Source organism: Coloeus monedula (genome assembly GCF_965178545.1).
Source record: "Coloeus monedula genome assembly, chromosome: 3".
In the NCBI taxonomy this organism is placed as follows: domain Eukaryota; kingdom Metazoa; phylum Chordata; class Aves; order Passeriformes; family Corvidae; genus Coloeus; species Coloeus monedula.
The window spans coordinates 42,134,075-42,157,122 of NC_138783.1; the positions used below are offsets into that span (position 1 = coordinate 42,134,075).

At 40.5% G+C, this 23,048-nt stretch overlaps 1 protein-coding gene across 4 annotated transcripts in view; it reads right to left on the reverse strand.

Annotated features, from left to right (window-relative positions):
- Positions 1–766: 766 nt before the first annotated feature.
- Positions 767–23,048, reverse strand: part of PDGFD (platelet derived growth factor D) — a 144,183-nt gene continuing 121,901 nt past the window's right edge. For all 4 annotated transcript variants that reach the window (XM_082277510.1, XM_082277508.1, XM_082277509.1 and 1 more), the window contains 2 exons: positions 15,575–15,789; positions 767–4,252 (listed from right to left, as the gene is read on the reverse strand). In XM_082277510.1, coding sequence (XP_082133636.1) covers positions 4,118–4,252; positions 15,575–15,789 — 350 coding nt within the window. In that variant the 3' untranslated portion in view covers positions 767–4,117. The remainder of the gene's footprint in view (positions 4,253–15,574; positions 15,790–23,048) is intronic.

Genomic DNA, 23,048 nt, shown 5'->3' on the forward strand with positions numbered 1-23,048 from the left:
AAAGCTGGGTTCCCAGACTACTGTATGTTATCTGTATTTCTCTTATCAGACAGGGCATCTAGCTCTTGAATAATCAGTTAGGGAAAAACTTCATATTCTTATTCAGTCCAAGGTCCAGTGAAGGCCTAAGGCAGCTTCAGCTTAACACAAGAACCTTAAATTGAAAGTAGTTACCAAAGCTATTATTTGCTACAACACAGCAAAATTTGCTTCTGGCAAAGCTGGAGGAAATGCCCAAACTTAGAAGCACATCTCAAATTTGCCCACCTTGAGAGGCCTTAGGCTCCTTCAGCTGCCCTGCACACATTGGATGCTTTAGCTCTGCCCTTGCTCAGGTGAGATGCAGAGTTTCTGCAGCAGCTTCCTTTGGCAGTAAGGAGCAGCTATAGCAAGTGAGGACAGCTCTCCTGGAGCCAAGCCAAAACTGCAGGGGCTGAGATCAGCACCAAATATGGGGGGATGCCCTAATCCAGCTCTTAGACATGCTGTGCTGCTTCCCACTGCTGCTGCGCCACAAGGCAGCTGTTAGCTCTGCCAGCTCAGGGGTTCAAACTCCATTATCCCAAAACTGCACTTTGGTCCTTCCCTGATGCTCCTGGGAATGACTGCTAAAATTCAAAAGGAGACCTTGTGAATATGGATGGTGTCATGTTGTGGCAATGTCTTTCAGCAAACAACAGCTTTTCTTCATCCAAATTATGAATAATCACTCAGAGTACTTTCTTTCAAAAGCAGTATTTATTTTATCATCAAGATAAGACACATTACAAACTGCATAAAGTAAAAAAGTACTGCTAGGAAAGCTGCATTTACTGAGATAACAAAAAAATATACATAAATTGCACTTGAGAAAGTAGGCTTTATCCCAGAAGAATATAGTAAACAAAAAGCTGCTGAGTGGTTTGAAATTAGGACTCTTTCTGAATTGCCAATGAAAATGTATTTATTTTGGGGTGTTCCAGTTCCACCAATAAAACTGAACCAGATTCGTTTTTTTAAAAGCTTTGCTCTTTAAGTTAAAAGTGTGTAAACAATGTAATGACCATACATGGAAAAAAGAGGGGAAAAAAATGGAGATACACCTTTGCAACTTCTGCTAATAAACAAAATGGAAAATTTTTGCTGATATTTGGATTCACCAGGGTCATTGAAGCTCGGGGCTTGGGTTTTGTGGAGTTTTTCTTAGTCCACATGTGTGCTATCATCCCCACACTGCCACACGAAGCCCATCCTCCTGCACTGGCTGGGAGCATGGTGTCTGTATGGCAGCAGGAAGCAGTGAATGGTTGCATTCATTAGTAAGTGTCCCAGGAGTAATACTTTAAACTTTGTGACAAGCTTAGCTTATATTTAAGAAGGTAAACCCATCATTAAGCAAGAGGATGTTTTTCACTTTGCATTTGAATTTTTCTGCTGGACCCTGGCATCCACTGCTGCCTTTAACTAACTCAGCTAGCTGAATTCTCAGCTGTTCAGACTTTAAAAGGAGTATCCATATTATTTACCTTTGTGTATCGCACTTAGATGTCCAAATCAGATTTAGAATTTTTCTATATAGTCAAAAGACAGAAAAGAAAGCTCCCAAACTGGGTGCTTTCAACCTTTGGACTAAGGCACACTATGGGAGAGCCTCTCCCAATTGCCTCTAGGGGTAACTCGGGCTCCCAGACAAGGCTGAATGCCCTCGATCAGGAGGCAAAAGCACCCCTCACAACACGTGGCTGTTGGGGTGGGACCGGGCGAGCAGGCAGTGCTGCATGGCACACACCTGGTGCTGCACTGCCTGCTGCACAGTTCCCTCGTCGGGTGGGAATTAAAGGACCATTTAGAGCACAAAGCCTTGTGAAACTTGTGTATCCTGCAACCAACACTAGCTAGGAAGTCAGAGTGCTTAGGCAGGATTCAGTCAGAGATATACAAAGAGCGTGCTGTTTCAAAAACAAGCCATACTGCCAAGGTCTTGCATGCAAATTTCTTCCAAACTTAGCTAAAAATTATGGAAGGGCTGGGTCAATCTTGTTATTAAGCTAGAGACAGAAAAAGAATGAGATGTTCTTTAAACAGTCCTGAACTACAAAATGAAGGTGGTAATCTTTGGTTACAGGGCTGTTCTTTTAATGTGAATTGCTTTGAAAAATGATGAATCACTTCCTGAGTAAGCATTCAGGAGCATTTTTAAATAGACATCTGGGAGCCAGAGAGGAAAAATTAATATAAATAATAAAACCCCCACACTTTCTGAATCTCCAAGGTTAAAGTACAGGAAAGAAAGTAACACATTTCTAAGGGATCTTTCAGCAAAGTTTTGCTAAAATGATAAAAAAGTACTTAAGAAATACTTGAGCTGATGAAGAGAGAAAATAAGAACATTAGGGTGCTTTTGTAACAAACCTGTAGAGTACTAAAACATACTGGTTTGAAGGCCTTGTATTATTTTATTTTACAGAACATGCCATTTTCCACTAATTATAATTATTGTCAACCTACTTCACTCTTTCAGTGAGACAGAAAGACAAGAGCCAACACAGACAAGATGATTCAATGCAGCCTATGTCTACTATAAAACATAAAACCTCAGTCATTAAATGTGCCACCCTATTCCCTCTGTTACATTCACGATCAAAACTCCGAATTTCTTTGCCAGACTTCAATTTGCCTGTTCTTTTACATTTTTGGAGCAGCATTTGAAAATCCTTAAAGCTAATTTGGAAAGATTTTTTTTTTCTTTTTCAGCTAGAGCACTTCTGTAATAGTTTAAAAGGCATAGGAAGCTATGCTGTAGCTTTTAAAGTGCTAATTTTATTATGAGGTGGTATATAGTAGTATTCTTCTGGAAGTTAATAAATGATGCACACCTTCCATGACTGACAGACATTGCTTAATGAGTTAATATGCTTCAGCAAAATGCAATTTAAAAAAAGAAATTCACTGTCAACAGTTTAACCATGGCAGTACACAGAGCTGGAATGAGACAACTAACCTCAGATAACTAAGATTAATGCATATATGACAAAGTTATAATAATCCATATTTAAAACAAACAAATAAAGAAACCCCAAACCAAATAATGATAATTAAATCTCAAACACAGTTTTGTTTTCCAGTAACACAACTGCAAAACAAATCAATATTTTCAACAAACAAGTGCCCTATTTCATCCCCACCACAGGAAAACACGGCACTCCTCGAACTGCTGGGAGGAGGATCCAAGCAGAGGGCTCTCGCCCCTCTTGTGTAGAGGGGGCTCCTCTTGGGCAACTGTGCGGCCACTCTGGGCAAGGGGCAGGAATCCAGATCAGGTAGATAGTGACCAAAATCAGTTCCAGCCTGCAGGTATTTACCTGGGGGCCTGGCAGGAGCCCCCTCTTGCAGAAGCACCTGGGTGATGGCTCCTATGGAGCCACCACAGCAAAAGTACCAGCCTCTGCACCCCACTACCACCCTCAGTATCCTGGCTTCTGCAAAGCATCTACTAATTTCAGCACATGATTTGGTCGAGTGTGAACACTGAGATTTGCCTTTACTGATGCGTTATTTCATGTAGTGAAAACTATCTGCATTCTATCTCACTCTGTTGGGCCAGAATGCTGGAAAGTTCCCTCTGAGAGTGGGGCAAACCATTTTGCACTCATACAGGCTCAAATTCTCCCTTCATTTATACCCACCAGAAAACCCTACCTACCATCAGGAGAGCTGAGGAGGTAGAAATGGCAGCAGAATTTGAGTGTAGGAACTGGTGAGTGAAAAACAAACACAACTCTATTTCACTGCCAGCTACCACAAATACCTACACACCTGGTATTTATATTCAGGTGGGCACTGTGTACCTAAGGGCTGCAATTGAGCTTTTAAAATCTCAACCCTCAGAATCTAGCTACATATAACCACAATCCTAAAACCTTGGATGCTGATACATAAATGTATGATATACCTGTTTAGTTGCCATGGCACTAATCAGCACAGCAATGATTTTTGCTAATTGCAAAGGCAGGCTAGTAGCGAATTTCAAATGATTAGTGAGTAAAGGTCCTCAGAGCAATCCTGCTTGAAAGTAAATGTCCAGTAAGATGAAATTAGTGTGTCTGGCTTTTTCTTTTCTTTCTTTGCTTTTCCTTTTTTATCGGGGTGGTCTTGAACTGCAGACACAATCACAACGCTCATGGTGATCCAGTTGTATATCTACCAAGGACATGTTGTTCCTGATTCTGCCTCTTCTTCTGGTATGCCCAGCCTCAGGGACGAATTTCAGCACCTGGGAGGATCAACAAAAACACAATGAATTAGAAAACGCTGTTGGAGATCTGAGGAGATATGAGTGTTGGGACCCCAAGGGCAACAATGGCCCTTAATGGCCCTGACCAGCATTAATTTGGACACAGTTTTGTTTTATTTCCAGCTTTTTCTTTGCACCCTTTGACATCCTGCTGTACTGTTTGTCCTGGAGCTTGGACAGACTGTATTATTTCCTACATCAGGTATCTTTATATCTTGCAGTTTCCTAACTATGTCCAAAATTGCTCCTTTGCATGTGAATTATCCAGCATGTTTCCTTTGGCTCATCTTTGCAGTCCCATACATATTTGAAGCATCCTGTCCCTCCTCTTCCTTGTGCATTATTTCTCCTCTAAAGAACAAGGAACACTTTTCTATGCAATTTGAAATTTCTGAAGCATGTATCACTAGAATTGGTCCAAAAATTAAATACTTGTGGAGGCAGAAGGAGATGAAGGAGCTTGCACAAAATATGTGTCAGATCCCTCTGAGCTTCTGTGGAATCTGAGTTTTGTTGGCTTATCTTAAAAATCTCTGGCTCAACCAACCTAAATGATTTCTGAAGAATTTACTGTGAATAATGTCAAACAAACAAGCAAACAAAATTACTTCCTAGGGAAGTATACATTGTACAAGATGCTTTTGAAAACAATGCTATCTAGGCAAGGTGATCTTGAGACCTGGAGGAAGGGGGCTGTAGGTTGTAAAGAATATGAGAAAGAGGCAATAAACACAAGATGCAACAACAACAAAAAAATCCTATTTGGGTATAGTAAAAAAATACTGAGAGTGGTTAGACACTGGAGCAGGTTGTCCAGAAACGCTGCAGAAACCCTCAACACAGTCAAAATAAACAGGATGAGACCCTGAGCAACCTCATCTAACTTCAACATTTTTCCTGCTTTTATGAGAGATTGGAGACCCTCAGAGACGTCTTCCAGCCCATATCATTATATGAATCTGATTCCCTGAAAAAGATCTTGTATCTTCCCAAATCTCACAGCACATTGGCCAGAAAGAGATGTGTAATTGTCAGACTTGTGTACATGGAGAATCTGAAACTGGTTTGCTCAAGACTATGCCACACATCAGTAGAAACACTACCAGTGCCAGTATACGGTCCTTTCCATTTAGAAATTTACTGACAGGGAGGACACGGAGATAGCAAGGCTGCAGCTGCACAGCTGCAGAAGCAGGTGGGTTGGTTCTGCGCAGTGCGGCCTCAAGCACTTGAGTCCAGAAACCACACACCAGTAAGGCATTAGAGCTAACAGGTCTCACCTCCTGGCAGGCTGATGTGACTCATGCTAGCTTGGCCAAGTGACTGCTAGATCAGCTGGATTTCTCTTGCTTGTTCCAGGATGGAGAGATGTCTGTTAAGTGCACGACCTCCCAAAGCTAGTGGCCAACTGGCAAGTGGGACCTAAACCTCTGAAACAAACACCTCAACCACCGAAGCACCCACATTTCTGCTCTAACAGATCATACTGATTTATAAGTAACAGGTCGCTCTGTTACTCAACAAACCTTTTTTTTTTTAAAGTACTTTCTGATGTTTTAACACCATACAAGAGTTGAGATGGTTTTGTAAAGGACAGGGAATAAGAGACTGTGTGCCAGATCAACAGCGTGTGAGCATTTTCAACAGAATTAGAAAGTCCCAAAACTTAAGTGTGAAGCACTTGCCAAAGGATAACCAGAGATGCTGTACACGGTGGGTGGGGAAGGGCAGGCAGGTTAGCAGCTCTCAGGACGAGCCCATTTGTTCTCTGCCATTAAGGCCTTGACGCTAGAAAAGTAATGGAATGTAACAAAAGTGGTGAGCACTGAACGCAGTCTATTATTTTGTTCTCCCTTTTGTGATGGAATTTATATTTTGCCTATGTAATACTGAGAGTAAGGACTGTGCCTAAGCAAGGTCCTTCATGCTGCTGTACTGTGTTTGGAAAATACAATCACTTTGTCCTGTTAGAAATGCAGAAACATGTAATTATTTTTTTAAAGCAACAAAAATATAGTGTCTCTGAATTGATTTCAAACACTGGCTGCATCCACATATGCAATAAATCCTGATGGACACTAGGAAAATTTGCTGTACCACACTGTAGTCCCAAGCACAAAAGGACTGAACCTAATCATATTGCTGCAATTATTACAGAGATAAAAATAGACCACATCTTCAAAGATTTTTTTTTAAAGAAAACTTACTTCTAAAATCAAGCACAGATGCTGATGCTGAACCCATGATAAATTCTTTATTTAAAGAAGTCTTTCAGCAAAATCTGACAAATCCAGATGACTGGCATTTTGCAAGATCATGGGTAGGTAGATCTGATTTTTCCAGCTGAGAGCAAATCAAAGTATGCAAGGGGATGTGGACTGTATTTAAGTTAACAGACCATCTGACAGCTTGGGGACTTTCCCTGTGTTTTTTATAAGGAAGCATGAACACAGTATATAGGCGTTGCTGATAAGAAAATGAACTGTCAGGCAGTTCCCCTGACAAGACAGGAAAACAGTGATTGAACACAGCTGAAATTATCAAATCATAGAATCATTTAGGCGGGAAAAGACCTCTGAGATCATTGGGTCCAACCATTATCCCAGCACTGCCAAGTCAACCACTGACTTCTGTCCTGTAATGCCACATCCCACATGCTTTTTGAATACGTCCAGGAAAACAGAGACTCCCATTTCCCTGGGCAGCCTATTTCAATGTTTGACCACCCTTGCAATGAAGAAAATTTCCCTTATATCCAATCTAAACCTCCCCTGGTACCACTTGAGGCTATGTTCTCTTGTTCTGCCACCTGTTATCTGGGAGAAGAGGCCAACCCCCACCTGGCTACACCCTCCTTCAGGCAGTCAGAGAGAGAGAGCAGTAAGGTCCCCCCCTGAGCCTCCTTTTCTCCAGGCTAAACACCCCCAGCTCCCTCAGCTGCTCCTCACAGGACTTGTGCTCCAGACCCTTCCCCAGCTCCGGTGCCCTTCTCTGGACACGCTCCAGCCCCTCAATGTCTTTCTGGCAGTGAGGGGCCCAGAACTGAACACAGGATTGGAGGTGTGGCCTCAGCAGTGCCGAGTACAGGGGGACGGTCACTGCCCTGGTCCTGCTGGCCACACCACTGCTGATGCAGGCCAGGATGCCATTGGCCTTCTTGGCCACCTGGGCACAGCTGGATCATGTTCTGCTGCTACAGACCAGCACCCCCAGGGCCTTTTCCACCAGGCAGTTTTCCAGCCTGTGGCACTGCCTGGGTTGTTGTGACCCGAGTTTAGGACCCAGAACTTGGCATTGTTGGTTGAACCTCACACAATTTGTCTCAGATCCAACCTGTCCAAACCCCTCTGCAGAGCTACTTTAATAGCTGATCACAGAACTGATATTCAAAGCTCTCTGTCTTACTTCTGCCTAACAGTTTTGTTTTCATCTAAGTAAAAGGGAATCTGGAAGTAAGGCCATTTCTGGTGACCGCAGTTGATGGAAGACAACCCTTTATTCTGCAAATAGCTGCTGTTTATTCCATGGACAGGTCCTTAAAGCTGAGGATCTACTGAATTAATGAGAATAGTTCAAATAAATTCTGTTTAGGGCATTTTATCACTCCTTTTTTGATAGGATCAGTAGCTGTAAGAAAATATGCATATGACAGGTCCAGAATGCTCAAAAGGTTGCTTTTTTGTTTTTTTTTTTGTGGGTGAAAAAGAACAACCTTGTAGTTTTCAAATTAAAGGATCAATGTCTGTCACTTCTCATCAGATTGCAGTGCCTCAGCTATTCAGATCATTGCCTCACAAAGAGCACGTAACTACAGTCATACCCCTCTCATCAAACACCGAGCAAATTATGGTCATAAAACTATTAAAACAATTAAAATAAAATCAAGACATTATTTTGCTTCTGAGCTGGATTTGGTGCTTATAGGTAATACAAAAAAAAAAAGTGCAATAGGGCATTTTCTGTGTGGAGAGCCCCACAGGAGCACACAATATGCTGGATGGCATTTTAATTTGTAGATATGCCTGAGCATCTGAGAAGTTTCAAGGTGAGATGACTGTAGCCACTGCATCACTTTCCTTGGGGACAGTGTTGTAGGAAATATAAAGAAAATGCTTACATGCATTTCCTTGCCAGCAAACTTGCTCATTGATCATGTACTGAATTTGGATGCCAGCTTCTGAAACCCTCTTTAAACCAGAGAGCAAAGACATTACAAAAGCCAGGATCTGGAAGTTGAAGCCAGAAAAACTTCAAGTGGAATTAGGGCACACTTATTTAAGTGAGGCCCATTCACCACCAGGACAGCCCTCCAAGGAACTGTGGGGTTTCCAGCCTGTTTGAGGACTGCCTTTCCAGGAGGTGTACAGTACCAATTTGGGTTGTGCTCTGGGGGCAGCAGGTGCTCTCCAGTGGCCTGTGGAGCACACGGGGTCAGGGCTGATGGCCCCTATCACCACAGCAAAAATTAAGAACACCTCAACATCAGGGGCTGAGGAGAGCAGAGTGGCAATGACTGCCAGGAAGAGGACCCAGCTGGAGATAATCTGTTCACCCTGCTCCATACATGGCATGTCTCCAGTAGAAGCTGCAATAAAGTAGCGACTATAGAGAATGATTCACCTGAAACACCCACCTCTGGTGGTGCAAGCTCTGGGGACTAGGAAAGGAGCCCAAAGCTTGGACTCACAGTGTTAGATGGGTAGAGCCAGATGAGGTGAAGCATCCCTTCAGCATTTGCTGATGGTCCTAGCCAGGTATCACTGACCCTCGGAGTCAGGCAACATTTAGCCATGACAGTACATGACGGCTGATTTCTGTTTTATTAAAAAGCAAAGAGTGATACCAAACCCAGTCAAAACTTAAAAAAGGTCTCCCATAGGCATTTCTGACTTATCACTTACTTATTAGTAACAATAGTGAAATTGTTTTCTGAATTCTTGACCAGTATTTTGAGCACCAATAGAAAAATGAAGTCCCACTCAAAAATCAGCTTTTTTTTTTTTTTTTTTTTCTTTTTGATTAGCTTAAGAAGGCTACAGAATATCAATAACATGACTATGGCTTACCCAATTCTAATTAGCTTCACATTCTTGTGACAGAGGATGGTGAGCAACTCTGGATGCTATTTTAGATACTGAAATTTGTACTTTTCAGAACTTATTTTAAAATTCTGCTAAACAGCATTATCTAATCTCCTTCTGCACATCTAAAAATAACACCATTCTAGCATGCAAACCAAATTATAGTTGTCTGAGATTCATGAAAGAGGAAGCATCAAAAGTGCAAAAGATTCAACACAGATCCAAGTTCTGATAGACATAAAAAAATCTTACTCTGCAATTTTTGAAAGTTATCTAATCCAAAGGTCACACACAATTTAGCTGTGCTCTGAGTCTAAGAAGCCAAGCATTATGGGAATGTGGTTAATAATTTAGCACAAGGACCTTTACTCTACTAGGAACACAGCCTAAACCAATGACATAGACCCAAAGATGTATTCTTTATTACCAGAGATAATACCCAGGGTATCAGGGACAAGAAAAAAGAGTTGGCTTGCTGATCAGCGGCAGCAGGCAAACTAAGGGATCACTGAATATAAATGGGATAATTTTTTTTTTATTTTTATGCATAAAAAACACCTGGTTTTAATACAACAAACATGGGAAAAGATTAATTGGCTCAAAACTCAAGTACCTCAAGTACTTACTAAAGCTATGATATTTTTGACATATGTGACATCAACAAGACCCTCACTTTTGCTGATCTTGTCAAGAATTAGGTGTGCATTATGACACAGCTATTGTTTTATCACTGACTAGATACAGATGTTCCTCCTTCACAAACTGTTTCTCTGTCCTGACACGTATCACAGGATGTCTCACTTGCTTAACTTCCACATGTCAACCCAAGAACTTTCATTTTCATCTAGTTAAAAATGAACCTTTTTTTTCTCACTGCACTTCTGTGCTCTCTCTGCTCATCCCGTGACCTAGCAGTCATTTCTGACTCATTCTGTTTCCTTGTACTTGCATTCCAAATAAATCCCATTGCTGCTTCTTGTACAATATTCCATGAATTAATTCTTTTGTCAGGCTAATTCTGTGCCTTTATTACCATAACAACCTTTTATCTCCTTTATACATGTACTATCAACTCCAGGACATACAACAGCAGACCATACTCCTTGAACACTGCTTTGATGATTCCAGCTCTTTTTAATCCCTTAGCAAATTCCCTTTGTTGTGTCAGCATCATTTGGATCATTTTTTGACCAGTTATCTTATGTTACCCTGTGTAAGGACAGGATGAGAATTATTGTCTGCTCTCTCAAGTGCCTCCTTAAGGTTTGCTTCTCATTTCCCTGAAAAATAAAAGAAAAAAAAGAAAAAAGCCCGCACAGCATCGAATTGTGATAGTTAAATTTCTTAACTCCATTGCAGTAACTCTGTCTTCTTGAAGTTCCATGCCACTTTTTTATTTTCTGTTGTGCTCCTATGTTCTTTTCTCCCGTATAATATTCCCTCAGTCTTGTTTTCCCTTGGCAATGTTGGGTTCAGTTGAAGCTGTTTCTATGCCCCAGCAACTTGTGCCAAGATATGGTATTGTGTGCTCTGGGGTACCTACTGCCTCTCTCAAGGCAACCAGAGGTTATGAAATTGCCACCCTAACACTAATCAAAACTTCGTCTCTGAGAATTAACTGAATGTATGTCCTGTGAAGGCATCAGACAAGCTCCAATCAACATCAAACTTGAATGGAGACATAATGCTTCAAAAAGGGGTGGGATGGGGGCTGGGGAAGAAGCACCTTATAGACAGTGAAAAACACATCAGTCTTTACAGGAGAGACAAATAAGTAGGTAAAAGATGCAATCAGCTTGATAGCTGATTTTTTTTCTTTTTTTCTTATATGCCCTTTAGCTGTGCAGCTCAGCACTGCGTTTGCGGAGGTTTACACATTCTGACAAATTCTGGTTGCTACCTTAAGAGCACTTATTCCCCACGGAAACTCATTTCACATCTCATCAGTTACAGCAATGAGATGGGAAAACTGATTTCTTGTTTCTCTGAGGTATGTGCATGCTGGCTGGATAGCACAGCCACAGCCACAGCTGAACTGAGTCCTGGTCTGAGTCCTTCTCTGTGCTGAGTAATCTCCAGGTTTAGAGCCTGTGCCTCTTCAATGAACAGTTCCAGACATTTTAAAGGAAATTAACTGCAGTGGGAAACACACTTTTATTTCAGGTCCCCTTTAAAAAGTCAGACAGCAGTAGGGCTGAGCATTTGTATCACCTACGGCAGACTATGCCTTAGAGATGTTCTCAGACACTGCCAGGACTTGGCCTGTTTGGTTTGAAGGGTTTGTGACACTATGTGGTAAGTCATGAGTATTTGTCCAGAGTATTTGCTCTGCTCTAAAGCAAACCCAGAAGCCACAGAAAACCACAGAGCATTGCAAGACTCCTGCAAGAAAAAAAAAAACAAAACCCACCAATAAAACTGTTTACCCAAATTATGACCCCATTCATTTCTGAAAACTGCTGAGTATTTTGGTAAAGTCATGGCAAACTTCCAGGCCATAAAGAAGACCAGAGAGCTCATGATTAACATCTCCCAGGGCAATAAAGAAAAAGCTACCCCTTTCTGTGGCATTCTCATGTTCGCATTTTCCCTGCTGTTGCATCACTTCTTATAGTTGGACATGACAGAAAAGAGCTGTACATTCCATTCAGGGAACTGGAGCAGCAGTCTCAGCTTGGGAAAATTAAAGGCTCCACATGATAGCTATTAGTCCTGAGAGGCTAGGCTAGGAGGGAGCGCTCAGTGACTACAGTGGGAGGCTTTGAACAGGAACTAAGAGGGAACTAAAAAGCATTAAGAGCACACGGAGAAGATAACCTTGAAATCTCTCTGGACTATAAGCCTCTCTTTCAAGAAACACCCTGGACTTTAAGGTCCCCACAGCTACCAACATGCAGCTACTCCAGCACTTGCTACCAAGCCAAAAAGGAGCCTATTGCTTTTGTAAAATTTGCCTGCCTGTCTTTCTTACCCAGAAATACTCAGTAGCTCAGAAATGCCAGGGAACTTTTAAGTGATCTCCAGAGACATTTTTACTTTTGAGGATACGCATATCCATGTGCAAGACACAAAGCTCTTGCAGGTTCAGGAGCTCAGTAGATGAAGCTCCAGGATGGAGGTTAGGCAAAATCAGTCTGGCAAGAGAAAGGGTCTGGGGTCTGCAGGACTCAGTTTCAGTTACTTCAAACACCTTCTTTGTGCCACTACTTAATATTTCCTTCTGGTGTCTTCTGTAAATCAAGTTAACTGGGACTTGTGGTTGAATCTGGCCTCTGGCCTCCTGCAGGAGAAGGCAGAGCTTTTTAACCAAATTAAAGGTGCTGGGGATTTCATAAAGTGTGAAGCTCCATCCTTCGTTATGCAACTAAAGGCTCTTTGGCTAAGGTTAGTGGGTTTCAAATTGGCTTTTAAGAGAGCAAACTGGCTCCATGGTTCTAAAACTGGCATGTGCAGAGCCTCTGCTCAGTGCCTTTTCTACCTGGTATTTAAGTAAAATTAAAGTGTCAAAGGAGAACAAGAATGAAACTGATTAACTGTGCGTGGCTAATAATAATAATAAAGTGGAAAACATTTTGGACTAAAATTAATGGATACATCTTTAGTATGTCATACATGAATTTATCTGCATGACTTCCACTCATGTTAATGGGAGATACCTGGCTAAATACCTACTCAGTGAGCTGTTTATTCATCCCTAAGGGATGAAATTTAAATTTAAACTTACAAAGGCCATTTAATGTTAAAGCTGAAACACTGTCTTGAATTCAGATGGTTCTCAGAGAAGAAATGAGTAGGAAAATAAATTAGCAGTGATGTATAAGTGTGAATGTTGAATTTCCTGAATTTAGTGATTAATTTGGGGCAATTGTAAGTCATGACATCCTGGTGCTGAGCAATACCTGGCTAGTTTGATATTCTGGTGTACCAGCACTATCTGTTTCCAAACACTTGAAAAAAAGTAAGTGCTTGATAACATACTCATAATCAGCACTTTTCTTTCTAGCTGCTGTCAACAGTTGACTTAAATTCTGACACAGGTGTAAGTCAGGATTCCTTAGTTTATTCTTTACTTGAGTTCTTTCAGAAATCTTCTGAATTATGCACACGTCATATTTAAGTGTTGAAATTCCGCACAGATTTACTGTGGAAAAAAACAATTCCTTTTTATAATTTTAAATTAGTTCCCTTTCAGTCTCCCTCTCGTTATTTTCTTAAGGAAAATATCATTTAGGAAGATCCAATTTTCCTTTAGCTACTATTCATTATTTTCTACCTTTCACTGTGTCCTCTCTTACTACCATTTTTTTTTTCTAAATGAAATTATCCAAAACTTTTGAGCCACCTTCCTTACAAATATTTTTGATCTATATCTTCCCCTACATCTCTCATGATGTATATTTGCTGCTTCTATTTATTTTTTCTAGTCCTGCCTTTGTCCTTTTAAGTACCAATGGTCAAAACCCAGGATAAGTCCCCCACAAATTTATCCTGACCATAATATTTGCTGTGTTATTCATCTCCATTCCTGCAGAAGACTGTCACTTATCTTTTTCTTATCACTGCACTGAACAACTGTTTTCCTGAAGCTCTTCACAGTGATTCACTACTTAACCTTTAGCCCAATTTCCACCCCTCATTTCTCCCTCCTCCCCTCACACATCCAGTGTTATATGAATAAATAGTTGAGACCACTCATCCTAATGATTGCTGCTCTTCTAACCTGCATTTATAAGCAGTTACAAAGGCCTTCTGAAATTCCTCACAGCCTTTTCTGCTGTTCAAGTATGTTATGTCCTGTGCCACCTGACATTTTTGCCACCTCCCTGTGCACCTCCCTCCAGATTGAACACATGAAATAACAATTTGTGTACTGGGGGCACCCTCAGATAGCCCTTTCCCATTTAGAAAATTGCTCATCTCTTCCACCTCGTTGCTCTTTATCTCTTAACCAGCTTCTAATCCATGTCTGATCTTGTCTGGCTGACTGTTTGTTCTCTGCAGGAGGTGCCAGTCCTTTTAGCATTCTTGTACAATGTTGTGGTGCTGTATAAATATTTATTCATATAAGGCGTTCTGAGTTAATTTTATCAGCTCATAATCATCTAGGTGCTTTATACCTATTAATATTTTTTCCAATTAACTTTTCTACCACTGAGATAAGGGTTTCTGCTCTGTAATTAGGGTCATTACTAGGGTCATCCCCTGCATCTTCTTTAAAATTAAGAGAAAATATTATTCTCTAGTCCTAGCACGTGGAGTATGCTGTATTCTGCAGTTACATGTGAGAAAATATCTCTTACCTTTGAAAAGAGTAAACCACACTGCTCACAGTGTGGGCAAGTTCTGACCTTCACCAACCCTCTGCTATTGCAGCCCCAGGATCTCCCAAGACAATGCCTTAATGTTATGAGCCCACATCGCATCCAGCTTTAAAGTCCATAAAGTTCATTTTCCCTTGGGACTTAAGCCAAGTGGTAAATCAGGCTCTTATGAGAGATATGTGTCAGAAATAAGGTGGCATGGCATGCAGCTACCCTACCTTCTGACAACTGAAAGGCAACTACCAAGTAACTTCCCTAGATATGCTCACTTTAGGGGACAATGCTCATGTCTTGATCTGAAAAGACTGCATTAGAGGCAAGAACAAAAAATGCTCTTTCCTTGTGCTTTTCCTCCCTAAATGTGTTCTGAACGGATTAAAATAATGGGCATTGTTCCTATGCAAAAATTTTGCCTTCCTAAAAAATTGCTGAGTGGGAAAAAAGCTAAAGCTGAATGATTCAGCTGCCTCCTGTAAGTAATAAATCTGGAAGGGAAGAGAGTTTACAAGAGACTTAATTGTAATTTCCAAGTGTGAGCATAAGTTTAAAGCAAGAGGAAGTGAAGACAAATAGCTCAAGGAACACATGTTCCAAAAAGTGTATTTCCAGTGGTATATACATTTACTCTGTATTTGTCCTTCACTGGGAAAAATCAGTCCAACATAAGGCTCATTCTTGCGACAAAGGTCACTAGGATGCTGTGGTGGCATTCACTCAGAGGTGGCAAAAGTTCTGTCCAATTTCTCCTAAATTAACTTACCCACAAATACCTGCCTACACCCCTTTCTCACACACACATAGCCAATTAACAAGCAGCACACGCAGCTCCGAGAAAAGACTTCAGAATCTGTGGAAGCAATACATACCCAAAAGGAGTAACAAAGAACAAATGAAAATACCTCATGATATTTTTTTACTGTTTTCCCTGACACGCAGGTGCAGGATTTCCAGTTCGGAGTCCCACAGCCGCAGTTTCCGCCACAGCGCTGGACAAGGAGGCAGCGGGGGAAAAAAACTACATTTGTCAGCTTCAGCTCCTCCCTTAAATTGACAGAGTAGTTCCTTGGAGTGCAGCTGTAACGCTTCACATCATCATTCAACCTGTCCAGGTCAACTGCAATGCAAAAGAAGTTTCATTAGTGAGGTTTGAGCGGGACATTCCTCTGGTTTATACTGCTCCCCAGGCAGTCAATAACACAGAGTGATAGGGTGCTGATTGAAAAATATGTGAACTATAGCGGTGATTTCTGAACAAATAAACATAAACCTACCAATTTTAAATCATTACAGGTGGCCATCCAGGCTGTCATCCTTCTCCCACTGACGGCCATAGCAGAGATCACACTTACTATAAAGGTGAAGGGAAGGTTTGCAGTAAAATATTGGCCTGAAAGCTGAAGACTGGTCATTTTATTTGCTTTGTCACTCACCTGTTGGTCCTTGGGCAAGAGATTCCACCACCGCTACCCTCTTCCTTCCTCAGTTTATACCTGGCTTACTTAGATGCTAAGATCTATTTTGTTTTTAGCAAAAACAAGGTCCTTCCTGTGGTCAGCAGAGAAACATTTTTGGGGAGTGATTCATCCCTTCCTTGCAAGATCACTTAGGACAGGCTGCATGACTTTCTTCCTCAAGTTGCCTGTCTGTATTGTTTATAAATACAATTTAGATAACTCACTTTTAGATGGAGAAACCAATCTAAGAAATATTAATTTAATCTGGTAAAAGTTACTACAATAGGCATACAAATAAATACAATTAAAATTAATAGGTTTATTGAATGCCAGTAATTGGTTGATGTTTAAATGCCTAGTATCTGAGATGTGTCATGTAAACAACTAATAAAGCCAGCCATAAAAATAACATATAGACTATCAAATGTGAGTTTAAGTGCCGTTTCTAGCTTTAGCTTGTAAAGCTAAAACAAAACAAAAACCCTCTTTTATTTCCACAATTGTAACACAGACAAAAGTAACAAATTTAATGAGTTCTGTTTATATAGAAGTTTTTTTGATTTCTTTCTCCTTCCTTTTCTGTTTTTTTTCTTTCCTTAGGGTTCTGTCTACCAACCAGGTATTCAAAAGCTCAGTAATTCATTCAGGAGTGGGGGACATGAACTTGTGTTGAGTTCGACTCCAAACAGTATTTGCTAACAGAAGTATCAATAGGAAAATAGGGATGTCTCAAATGAGAACTGAGGTAACAGTCTAGTGTTTGTGAACATATCAGATTTTAAGGGCTTGTTTAACAGATCAACATAACCTCTGGTTCTGAGAACACTTACGCTTGTGCTTTAATACAAATATGTGAAAACTTACAGCAAAGACACTTCATGCTTTCTGTGACTCAGACCTTGTCAACATGACAAAGTTAATTGTGGAAAAAGCTGTGATTTTTAAGTATCATGCACCCTTTACATTCTGACCTGGAGATATCCACAGGGCTGATATGCAAGTGGCAAGGGTGCATAAATTTTAGAAGTGCTATTATAGAAAATCGTAGCAGATCCACTTTCCTGGCAAGGTGTTATCTCAGTCAATGGGAATTTAGCAGATAAATAGCTATTTTATAGCAATTATGATACATTCCCCCATGAAATCTCAGTGGTTCTCTCCAGAGAGCTAGCACCTCTCCAAAAGAGGTATAGATCATCCTCCTGCTATAAGCACAAAATCAATGGGGCTGGTGGTATACTCATGCACTGAGAGAAAAATACACTGCGAATGTCCTTAGCCAGGACTGACAAAGTCCAGGGTATATTGATTTCTTTGTTTTAACTGATGGTACTTTCTTCTCCACTGTCATTCTTCAAAGCCAGCTCTTCTCACTGCAGGCTTTCAGGCTAATTCCTTCCACAGGGAAGTGTTTCCCACTCCTCTAAACCTTCTCATCAGGACCTTTGGTGTCAGCTTTTCTAACTGGTAAAGCAAAGCACTATCTGGCTTGTATTCATTTCAGCTGACTGATGTGAAGAAAAAATCTACCAAAGGAAGAAGAGGGCTGAAAATTTCCTGCCTTCATCATTAATGAGATTTCTTGAGAAGAAAGCCTGGATCATCCACACTCTGACACTGCAGCAATCCAGGAGAATGAATACTAATACGAGCAGGCTGCTATCAGGACAAACTGGCTATGGACAATGATGGCTTTTACTGATTAGAATAAAATGCTCAAAGGCTTAATTCAGACTTAATTCAGCTGAGGTAACACAGGAAACAAGGCTTCCAGTAAAAAAATGGTCAGTAAAGAGGGGCCAGACACAGCTCACATGAACTGACATCTGCATCCAGAAGACAGTTGGGGGACTGAACAAAATTTGCTCTATCACAGATGACATTTCCCCTCAGGCTCAACACTCCTTCTTCCTGCATGGAGCTGATACCTATTGGCACTGCTGTGTTATCACCACAGAAATGAGTCTTTGCAAGGGGACTTGAAGAGAGGGAAAGCACTAGCAAGGAAAGGACCTGGGTGGGGGAGCTTTCCTGCAGAGAGCAGACTATATCCATCACAATGTTACTCATTCTGGCCTCAGTACTTAACTACTCAATTCAAACAGCAAGGGTTGACCTTGCAAAAGGCTTTCACTGGGGGGAAGGCTCCGCTCACTGCCTTCAAATGCACAGTTTTGATGACCTTCCAAAGTCACTTTGCAGGGTCTCTTAGGCTGTAGCTGAGTCAGGGCTGTTGAGAGCTGCTGATTTGCTTGAAGCATAGGAGGGGATAACAAGATAATTAGCATAATTTTCTTTCTCTATGCAGTATGAAGAAATAAACCATTTATAATGAGGGCTCAAAACTTTCTCTGAATACATTCTTCAGGAATTCTGAAATCAACCAGTAGCAGAATACATTTTATTTAGTGTATTTTTTTTCTATGCCGAACTATAATTGAAACACCAATAGAAGATTTTCCAGTGGAAAATTGCGTGAATTCTTGGTATCATACTCAAGGAATTCTGAGCTTGACTTACTATCAGTTTTTAGAACTGCCAAATCCCAGAGTTATCAGTTAAGATGTGAATTCTCTCCATTTTGTGTATGTCAGGGTATCAAAGTATCAGAGTCCAGGCTGAAATGGACTAGTACAATAGCAAAAAGGTCTTATTTTAGTGAGGCTGAAAAATTAAAATAAGTAACTTCAAGCAGAGAAGAAAAGCCTAAATAAATATATTTAAGAGATATACAAGTCAACCTCCATTAAAATTCATTTGGAGGAAAACACCTACACTCTTTTACTCTGCTCTGCAGAACTGCAGTGCTTGGTGGGATAAGGTGAGCACCCAGTGTATACTGTGAACAACGTACTCTGTACTCTGCTAGCACCACACTGACGCACAAGAACAGCTCCCATTGCCTAATTAAATCCTAAGCTCTAGATCACGGTTTATTGCCTCCTAACAAAAGAACATATTTTATTCTGAACAATCTTCTCTGCTGAAAGCTTCAATATGCATTTTTCCCTGTCTTTGGATTGTTTTACTGTCTGGAGCTAGTCCATTTCCTCATCCATATAACAATGAGTTTCATGCATCACTTCACTGCTGTGACTTAAATGTAACCGAGCCTTGGTGTGATTGGTGTGAAATCCAGCTGCTTTACTTATCAAGGACTGAAACCACTGGAGTCCTTAATTTAAAAATAGAACTAAAAGGTTCTTTAGACTGGATGCAAAAAATTCCCAAGTATTATTACAGAATGTCTGCATCAGAGACTCAGCTTAAAGGTAAAGCAGACATAAAAGAGATGCAATGGAGCACTAAGCTGGATACTTGGGGTCCAATGTTTACCCCTTCCTTCCCTGAAATCCTCTGCTTAAAACCATCCTCATTTCACATAGCTCGATGACAAGTGTTTACCTTGAAGCATTGAACAAAATATTCTGTGATTCTGTGATCTTAATCAGAGGTAGGCACTGAAATCAAGAGACTGCAGCTAATGCCATGTTTTATTCAGAAAAAGGGAGGCCTTAAAGATTGAGGAGAAAATCTTTGCTGCTGGTAACTGATTAATTTTAAAAAGACAGGTGGTCTGTTAGGGTTGCTTTTAACACTTTATGTGTTCCAAACTTACACATGGTCCTAACACTATCTGAACATTTTACACTTTTTCATGCATCAGTCACAGAGCGGAGCTAAGGTGTAAGAGATGGTAGCCACCTTGCCATGGTATTCCTACACCACATGTCAAGGCCATCTACAAGCAAGGCAAGGAGGATTTGGACAGCTGCAGACTGGTCAGCCTAACCTTAGCCCATGATAAAATCAAGGGGTAAATCCAACTTGGAAGCAATGCCCAGGCACATAATTGACAAGGGGATGACTGGGAACATCCAGAACAAATTTAACAAAACCAACCTCAGAGTTTGCTATGATGAGACAACTGTCTTGCTGGATGAGGTGAAAGCAGCAGAGGCATTTGCTGATTTTTGACAGTGATCCATAGTATCCTTGCAGCCAAACTGCTGAGATATAATGGAATAGGTGGACTACAAATTCAATAGACAACTGGAATATCGGAGAGACTTGAGGAAAATGGTCAGCACTTCCAAGTACAACTGGAAGCTGGCTATTATTTGTGTTCCCCACAGAGTAACGCTGGGGTGAATACTGCTAAAGATCTTCAGGTAGACTAGAGGTACTGCAGAAGCCATCAAAGACATTCAGAGCAGTGCTATAGCTGACTGAAGCTATGGTGAGGCTGAACTTGAGTTGGAAAATTCACAAAAAAGCTGGAGAGGGACTTTTTTACAAGGGCAAGTAGTGATAGGACAAGGGGATATTGCTTCATACTGAAAAAAGGTAAGTTTAGATTAAATATTAGGGGGAAATTCTTTACTGTGAGGGTGATGAGACACTGGAAAAGGTTGTCCAGAGAGGTTGTGGATACCCCATCCCTGGAAGTGTTCTAGGTTGGATGAACAACCTAGAACAACCTGGTCTGGTGCAAGGTGTCTCTGTGGCAGGGCATTGGAACTAGATGATCTCTAAGGTCCCTTCCAATTCAGACAATTCTATGATTCTGTGATCTCAACAACGTAACAACGAATATTGGGATTACCAACATAACGATATCCTCACAATTATATGATAATAACACATGAAACATTATTTTCCAGTTGCATCTTCTACTGGTTAAATCATCTAAATGTGCTGACACTGATGAAAAAATTCTTCTCCATACCAAATTTTGACCAAAACCGGTGGCTTTTAGACTTCAACACATATGGCCGATGGTTTTGACTGTTCTACTGCACAGGCTTAATGATATCACAATAAGCAATTTGTTGAATATACCTGGAAAATTGGAGAGCTATCTAAATCCTTCTCATGAGCGCTAAGAAGATCTTGCAATTTGCATTTACTGCAGAATCAGAGCACCGAGACAAACCTCCTCAATACAGCAACTATTATTTTAGAGGAACGAAAGATCAGAATTTCAGTAGGATTATAGTTGTTTTCATGGAACAAAGTGGAAAATATATAGGTCTATTATGGACTGGCAAACCGATTACCAGCTGTGGTACAGGTCAGGTAGCAAAAGCAGGCAAAACTATTGGACACAGCTTCACTGAAATCAATGGAAAAAGAGCAGGTTATTCCAGTGATAAATAACATGCTATGTGCATTTTAAAAAAGGGTTTAATAAGAAAATCTTTCACTGCAGTGACCAACAATTACATTGCGTAACACACGAGGGAAAATCTCATTTGTCACAGAGGGGGAAGGTATGAATGTAGATTGGAATTAGATTGTAAAGTGAATGAATGTGTGCGCAGATTGCATGCAACAGACAACTGAGTTCCTAACTGAAGAATGGTGGGAGAAATATTCTGGGTTTTAAGCACAGGGAATACTTTAAATTATCAGCTGTTTAAGAAGGTATTCCATGTACTTGGAATATTCAAATTTGCCATGAATGAGTGAGCATTCAGCATTTGTGATGCCTGCATGCCCTGTCTGGTGCACTGAAACTTGCTGGCAGCCATCCCAGAATCTTTCAAGGAAGACTGCTTGGACGTTCACAGTAATTTATTGACCACTGCTTGCAAGCCTCTGAGGAATTACATTAAAATTTTAACTTATTGCTAGACCATTGTATGTAATGACAATTAGAGACTATTGTTAAGGACATGGTGAAACTTGCCTGATCTTGGGAACCCATTTGGCAATGAACAGCAGAAACATTCCATGAAGACCACTGGTCTGAGCTCACTACTCCCCTTCCAGAGAGCAGTGTGGTTACGCCAGCAAGAGTTTATTTATTTAACTTGTAAAGCTGTCACTGCAGACAGATGCTATTGCAAGAATGTCCCACCTGATTAATTTCCTCTGATAGCCAAAGGCTTCTTGCATACCATTTCCAAAAAAGAAAATGAGCTCAGAGGCAGGGGTAGTCTTGTTAATTACCAGAATGTGTCTATCTACATGTGTTCCTGCCTCCTAGCTTTATTTATGGGAAAACAAAACAGAACACCCCATCCCTTTCTAAAGACAATCCCTTTCTTTGGGTACCAGCACCATCACATTTGGATTTACTTCTATGATGAGAAACAGTGAACTTGTTCTTTTTCCTTTCTTTCTTCATTTGTACACAAACCACTTCACAGGCAGAGGTCTTTTTTTAATTAAAACCCCTTATTCAATGGGAGGTAAAAAATCAGAGACAACAGCAAAACATAAATGCAAACAAGCATGTGGGAAAAGTTAAACCATGTTTAATTGATGGTTGGAACTGTTTACAACAGTATCTCTTAGAAGCTCTTCTAACATTATTAACCAGATAAATTCATGTGTTCAGAAATTTAACTAGGATGAAGATGCTTTCTTGAAACATGTCTGAACTCTCCTTATGACTCTCTAAAAGAACAGAAACCTATTTGTGGAGAAGTTCAACATAATTGGGAGCATGGATGTTTACTTCTTTACCTGTGTTCTTTCCATGAACAGTATTAAATAACCCAATAGCCAGTGATATCTTTTTGGAGATGCTTAATATTTGTAATAACCAAATTACTGTGACACTGAGGTCAGCAATATATTACATCAATGCAAAAGGAATTATTTTAAAGTATATACTTTGTTATGACCTGCTTTTTTTCTAATAGCCTAGGATGAACATAAAGCTGAATATTCATACTTTCAGAGTTTCCAAAATGCAGCAATTGGTAGCAAACCTTTATAAGTATATTTACAACTGCTGAGGTTATTTGAAACGTCTATCATATTTTCATGTAGGTGTACACCATAGTTTATAGCTTATACATGGGCCCTCATTTAAGGATTGTGAAAATCTGAATGTGCGTCTTCCTTTCCTGTCCTGTTCTGCCAGTCCAGGTTGCACTGTGATTTTACAGTCAGCTTTCACTGGAGT